Below are 7,376 nucleotides of genomic sequence, written 5' to 3'. Positions count from 1 at the left end.
TTCTCCACGCTTCGCCTACACAAGTCGTGCACATACATACTGAGGCAGCAGGGACCAACTCGGGACTAGCATCAAGCATGTGGGCGAGTGTTTGTTATACTCGAGTATTATATACTCGAGTATTATTATACTGAGATCTTCTCTGACAGCGCTTTAACACACGACTCACCGCATGTCCCCCACAGACTCTTCTGCATGCACGAGAACCACGTGAGCCCAAACGTTGTTTCCCATATTCAGAGTTCGTACGTCTGAATTCAGGATGCGGGCCAGAACGTGGCATCGATCAGAACCTGTGTTTTCACTGGGAACAGTAACCAACGCTACTTCCTTTAAACTTCTAGACTTCATGGTGTGGGGATGAACAAAAGTATTTTACCAGCATAATATAATCTGCAGTATGATCATTGCTTTAACAAGGTAACAGACAGCTTTAAGATGGCCTTAAGATGTTTATGCATAGTTATCATATTAACCTTGTATTTCAGATGCAGTTATAACTATGTTATACACATTGCATATCTGTGCTTATTTTGAGTTGATGTTCGGTTCATTAAGGGTCTTAAGCTTCACTGGCGTGACTGTCAGATCTGTCAGCTTTAGCGCCTAAACAATTTCGACAAATTTAAGTTAACGGTCCAACCGATAAAGTCCTACTTTTTTGTGATCAATTAACCAGCATCTGTCCAACAGTTTCTGGCCTCATCTCTAAAGTCCCTAAATCAATTTAAGAGTGTCCAACACCCAAGGCCCAAACATGTCATGTTTAATGTAATGAGAGTCCACAGAGTGCTGTAAAATGTGAAGAACTGTTGTTCAGGGCAGTAAACACCTGAACATGGAAGCAACAATTCATTGTTTGGTGAGATTTTCTACAAAGATGCTGGGAGAGCGTCACAACTCAGAAAGTTAGATGTACAGTTTATGAATTTTATTTTTAAAAAAAAGAAAAAGTGGCAGCCAGAAACAATACAAAAGAGAAAACTGAGAATGTCAGAGCGGTCTGTGCAGAGTGCCAACACAGCTGTTACCATCGACACACTGCTCTCAAGCTGAGGAAAGGTGGAACTGAAGGGGTGTGGCCTAAAAGTCCAGCAAGAATCAGTCCAGCAACCGTCTACAAACAGCGTCCTTTCCAACGCCATGGTTACCGTTCAATGAAGGACAGGCTGAGTTTGCGTCTGTGTTAACTTCTCCCATGCAAAATAAACAGAACCCCAAAGAACCCAACGAGGTGTTGGGACAAACCTTCGTATGCTAACATACATTTTGTTGAGTGTATATGACAATGAAGCACCACGCCAATGCACTTGGAACTGAAAGCCACAAAAACCATTTAAATACTGTTAATGTTTGAACAAGTGATGTCTTTAAAATGTTGCTGCGGGAGCGTCAGACTATCGCTCAGACTCTGTATCTGTCCTCTACTAATGACAAAACAGGAACGGAGGGAAAGGCGTCTAACGCATCCTGTACTCCAGCGTCTTTGACATCTCACATAGCTGGCCCCTGAAGTCCACGTCGATGGTGAAGTCCAGGTCCCTCTGCAGAGACAGCAGGTCAGGTTACACAAAGACAAATGAATCGAAGCAAAGAGCGGCCGAGCCGTGCTTACATTGTTCTTGACATTTGGCTTCATGCTGACGGTGCCAATGATCTCCTCTCCAGTCTTCACAGTCAGGTAATCATCCAGGTAGAAGACGGTCTGCTTCCAGTGGGTGTAAGGAGACTCTGGGCCTGTCGGGAGACAGAGCGTTGGTAATCTACACCAGCCTTTATTTTAACCCGCCCCGTGTGTCACACAGTTCAGCTGACTGGCTCCAATCAGCTGACCACCCCTCGCCTGTTCACCTGTAGTCATGTGTCTGTAAAGCTAATTCTGGCTGCAGGCTGAGATGTGAGCTTCTCCTCCCGGATTCGTTGCTGTATAAATAAAACTGAATTTGTCAAAGCAGACACTAATGTCAGCTCACAGTGGTGAACGATCTGTACAACAGCAACGACCCGCCGCCGTTTGCAGGAAGGTCAGTGCGTCCCGTCTGACAGAACATGAAATGTTCAGTATGTGGATGAAGTACGTGAACCCTGAGAACACCCAGAGCAACAATCCTGCCAACACTGTAAACTCATTCAGGTATGAGACCTGCTTTCATGCAGTGACTATCAGGGCAGTAGAAAGCATGCATACTGGGACACCAGTGTAAAGACAGCAGGCACACTGACTGGTAGAGAAGCCGATCCTCTTATGGCAGCGGGTGAACTCGATGTTGAAGTAGGTAACCAACGCGTGGATGTAGTCGTTCCTCTTCACCTGGAGGCAGAACGGGGACGTGAACGTCAGGTCTTCGGCCTTCACCGTGTAGATGTCCACCTCCTAGACAAAAAAGACAAGATGCCTTCAGACCAAATGTTTCAGGTCAGCTTCAGCCACCCTCTGCCTGTCCCACATCCATTCAAGGAGCAGAGAACGATCCACCTACCCTGACGAGACAGGAGTTGCTGACCAGCTGCTTGGGGTCCACCACATCCACCAGGGGCTCCTTGATCGCCACCTCCTTGATGCAGGACATATCAAAGCCGTACACGTTCTCCCACCCTGACAGAGACAAGACCAGGTTACAGCTACAATGGTCCACAGTGTCCTCTCTGACAGACGGGTCACCGCTCTGAGCGTCTGTCACGTGCAGCGCTGTGCTCGGCTCACCTCGTCCTGTTGACGTTCTGCTAATGGCGAGCAGACTAAATAACCACGTTGACACTGAACGCTTACAAACACTGGAGCACAGCCTGAACTCGGCACCATCACAAGCTTGTATTACACAGTGGATCCAATCTGATGGGCATTTTCATAGTTACATCACAGTGAAGCATAAAAGGAGCCGGTGCAGTGTTTTACACTCATCGCTGTATATCTGACTCTACATGCTGATGACAGTTTGAACCTAAAAGGTCAAACTGGGCTCATGAAACCTGTTCGTGTTGTGACCTTTGATGAAGGCAGGCTGACGAGGAGGCGGCGCTCTGTTGGCGAGTAATGACTTCAGACTTAAGCATTAAACAAAGTTACTTCCAACCATCTCAGACACGCAGCTACTTTCACTCAGTCTTTAGGCCCACTCAGTCCACAGCAGTCTAACTGTGCAGAGAGGTTGGTGTGGTCGGCCGAGTTCAGTCTGCGTGTCCTCATTAGATGTGTGTCAGGTTTGTACTGCTGAGACTGTTTCAGTGCTCCGATTAATCAAAGTCACGGAAACAACAGAATTACTCTGTGTAGTAATTAAAACACTCCATTAAAGTAATCCATTACTTGTGAGTAACAGACCCAACAGTTATGACACCAGAGAGGGGAAATGCCTGCAACACGAGCAAACATTTGACCTCACAGCAGGTCACGACTGCAGCACATCAAAGCCAATCAGAGCCCACGGGTGACGGAGTGAGCCCACTGATGGACGGCTCCTGTGACGGGTCGTTTCCTTTGGTCCAGTTTGGTTTCAGATACAACCGGACTTTGTGTGACGACACAAAAACACACTCGTTTCCTTCACTGTGTGCACGCTTTCACAACGAAGTAACCTTACATGTTGGACACATGACATTTTACCACACCCACTTACTGAATTATTAGAGCGTCCTCAGAGTCGACGACACCAACGATAAACATACATCGACTTAGAAAACGACGCGTCCACAATAAAATCCTAAAACCACCTAAATGTGTTTTTCTAAAACTACAGGAAGCGATTTGGACTCAACAGGTGGGGCGAACGGCAGGACGAGGAAAAGGGAGCGCAGATTAGAATAAATGTAACAGCAGAGCGGAGCTCCCCTCCACCACAGCACGACTGCAGCACCGACACCGGAGACCTCACTGTGCTGGTACCTCGCTGATGTTTGGACTGTAATGTTTCTGCTGCTTCACTTCATGAGTGAAGCTCCACAGCTACACTGACTCTTTTTCCTCCTCACATTAATGTTCACACTGAACAGTGAACCCAACGTCGAGGACTTCTTCATTTATCTGGATCTTTGTTCTTATTGTGGGACAACTGGGTGATATTGACAATGACCTGCATACAGGAAGCACTCGGAGCACTCACAGTGTATTTTGTAGTCCTTATACTGTCGGTCTTCGATGGCGGTGACGTAAAGGGTTGCTCTGTCTGGAAAAATGAGTCCATCTGGTTTCTGTTATTGTATAAAGAGGGACAAATACACAAGTATTCAGAGAAAAGATCAATAAAGTCAGTATGTTCACACCAAGTGAGCAATAAACGAGTAGCTTAAAAACCCCACAAGCTGAGCCTGGCTCAACCCAAACCCAGACGTGCGACAGGAACAAAGGTTTGAGCGCACACACAAACATCACCACAGCCAACACTGTTTACACAAACAGTCACAAGGACTGTAGCTGTGACAGTTCAGTCAATCCCACACACATGGGCCAGTAGAAAGATATGCTGTCCAATATCATTACTGTTATCAGCTTCATGTAGACATGCTGTCGCAGTCCAACGCCATCATGGCGTAACCGTACTCACAAGCACAGACACCTTCATAGAGAACGCATCGAATTCATGTTTTCCAAACAACCACAGGACTGAAACAGGACTCAGAGCTCAAACAAACAGAAGTGCACACTTACCAGCCATTTGTCTCTGGCATAAATAACAGTATTAAGCATGGACTCATAGAAGAGACAGTAGCCCATCCACTCTGATATGATGATGTCTACTCCATCCACAGGCAGCTCCACCTCTTCCACCTTTCCTTTAATGATGGTCACCACTGCAGACACAAGAAGAGCTCAAGTATTTTTAAATATGATCACGTGACTGAAATCATGTTGGCTTCTATTTACTCACCATCATCAAGGTTGTTAGCCTTCACAATTTTCACAGCGTAGTCAGAGATGCTGCTGCACTCGATCTACGGAGATCAAACACAAACGCATCAAGAGACCGTCGCTAGCTGTGAGTGACGCCGTTACCACTGATAGGTGAATCAAACACCTACCCCTATAACCTTCTTGGCTCCGGCTTTGGCAGCAAACATGCAGAGGATACCCGTCCCACTGCCCACATCAAGCACCACCTTGTCCTTAAAAAGGTGCTTGTTGTGGAACATGGAATTGCGGTACGTGAGAGTGCGAACTTCATCCTTCAGCATCTCCTACAGCACAAAGCAGGATTCATGACACACAGGTTTCCTTGAGTTACGCTCTAAACAGATTACGAACTAGAGAAATACCTCGTGAATTCCAAAGTGGGCGTATGAGTCAAAGTAGTAGTCCTTAGATGTCATGTCCTCCGCTGCAGGCTTGGCTGAGCTCTCCCCCTGGGAAACCTCACAGTAGACCAAGATCGTCTCAATTAAACATCATCTTTGCTAAACGCAGTCTCTGTATCAACAACAGGCGTGTAGGACCATGATGATGATCACTATAGTAACAAGTTTCAGGGCTGGGAACAGGAACAACTGTTCTAGAAGCAGCAACACCGTTAATAACCAAAGCTGCAGCTGCACAGTCTCCAAATAACTACTTAATGACATGATTAGAACTTCCCGTCTTAGTGATAAGAGCTGATAAATCTGACAACCAGCAGCTTTGTTGGCTCCCTTTACAATTAGATATATTAATATAGCAACTCTGTGGCAGCCTTACAGTCCAGAGTTTGTTTACACACACACCAGGTATCAGCATCATCCACAACCATAAGCATCGATCATCTCTTGCAGGGGGAAAACCCAGAACAGGGCTGAAGGCGGCAACAGCCGAACCAGTGATGTCCTATTGTGTACTCCGACAAGATGGCGCTCCACGTGCTTTAGACACGGGGGCTGAAAACACGCACGTTCCCAGTCTGGCTTCACGGACTGAGTTAAACGGGTTAGAGTTTTTAAAACAGACTCCACGCCGGGCTGAATACACGTGGCCCACTTTAACGCGAACTCTTGCCGAACAAAAGATGGTGGCACATGGCTGGTAGAAATCGCGCGCGCTTGGCCTTCCTCGATAACGCTGGGTTTCCACGTGCACACTCACGACCTCCTCTGTAGCTACCGGCTCGGGCTCAGTACAGCTAGCACGTTTGTTCACCTCTGTGAGAGGCAGAGCACCTAAAGCTCCCTACAACGTAGTTCTTTATCACCCTGAGGATGCTAACGCGGCTAGTTCAGCGCTGCTGCCGCCTGTAAACTGCACCAGAGGGAAACGATCGTGGCAGAAATCGCATGACATCTGTTAAAGAACAAGTTTATGGATAAACTGTAAGAAAATACCAAGAAAGAGTTCAACTCTGTAGCACAGCTAGCTAACGAGTTCAAAAGCTAACACGGTAGCACCCATGCGGTCCACGACAGGCTCGCTCCATTGCCAGCAGCCGGTGACGCGTCAGCTGAAAGGACGGTTCTGTTCTTCCAGCGTCCAACAGCCGCGAGGATGCGGCACGTGCTGGGTGAGGTGTCTGGCCTTTCTCGGTCACATATGTTAGATGAATGAGCGCCAACGGTGCTAAAGCTCTATTAGCCTTAGCCATGTTAAAATGGATGCATCACTAGCTGGTACGCATGTGCTAAGTAAAGGTAAAAACATAACCGTGTACGCAATGTGGCGTGACTGTATAAAATGACCGCGTGTCGTCTCCAAAGATAAATATAAGTGAAGCTTATTTCCACACTAGAAGACCTTACCTCCATCCCTTCTGCTGGCGCCGCCATTTCGATCATCTACCCAGAGTAGCTGCGTGGGTCTGTAAGCGTCTCCCTTTGTCCCGCCCACGACGGCCAACGTTTATCTCTGATTGGTGCAGACGACAGGCCCGGCCTCCAAATCAATCCGGTTTTTAAGTGATGACGTAAAACCCTGCTTCCGGGTCCAAACTGAACTGCGTCCATTAAGACTGTTGTGTTTTTAACGTGTTTGAATACTTCCGGTCTTTTTAAGTCCCTAATAATAGTCTGTGATCACTTGGTAACCTTCACTGAAGCATCTGTGAATGAATGCAAACAATCCTGTATGCGTGGCATCGTTGTTAGAGGATTTCACCTCTGCCCCCCCCCCCCCCCACACACACACACACACACACAAAACTTTATGTGTGCGTATAAATGTGTGTATAATATTAAGGATTGTACATTAACATGAAACTGTTGTCGGAACCACACTGAATTTCACCAGAGAAACACACACACATATGAAGAGAGAGAGAGTATGCATTGTATGCAAACAGCTACCAGACAGCCATCATAATTCGTCATACAATGAGAACAGGACAAATCAACAACTGACAATAACTAATTAATATTAAAATCTGTAACATAATGTATTATTTGGAGTTTAGTCTGTTACTGTTGCTGTTTTTACCATTTCTTCT

General features: G+C 46.6%; 1 protein-coding gene across 2 annotated transcripts; it reads right to left on the bottom strand.

Moving 5' to 3' along the window:
• Positions 1–916: 916 nt before the first annotated feature.
• prmt1 (protein arginine methyltransferase 1) lies at positions 917–6,784 on the bottom strand. Of its 2 annotated transcripts, none has more exons than XM_085453041.1 (10): positions 6,694–6,784; positions 5,251–5,346; positions 5,017–5,172; positions 4,866–4,929; positions 4,646–4,788; positions 4,101–4,188; positions 2,481–2,596; positions 2,224–2,374; positions 1,616–1,737; positions 917–1,544 (listed from the first exon to the last, which is right to left on the bottom strand). In XM_085453041.1, the coding sequence occupies exons 1-10, from the start codon at positions 6,727–6,729 to the stop codon at positions 1,461–1,463; spliced, it is 1,056 nt and encodes a 351-aa protein (XP_085309167.1). In that variant the 5' UTR covers positions 6,730–6,784; the 3' UTR covers positions 917–1,460. The 2 variants fall into 2 exon arrangements, with proteins under 2 accessions (XP_085309167.1, XP_085309168.1); XM_085453042.1 differs by having other exon boundaries at positions 5,251–5,337.
• Positions 6,785–7,376: the final 592 nt, after the last annotated feature.

This window comes from Copadichromis virginalis, linkage group LG4, assembly GCF_057382275.1.
Source record: "Copadichromis virginalis isolate Kocher_CV1m ecotype Utaka linkage group LG4, C_Virginalis_male_GT1.1, whole genome shotgun sequence".
Lineage (NCBI taxonomy): Eukaryota > Metazoa > Chordata > Actinopteri > Cichliformes > Cichlidae > Copadichromis > Copadichromis virginalis.
Note: the sequence above shows the minus strand (reverse complement) of the source record. Positions and strands in the feature narration are given on the sequence as shown.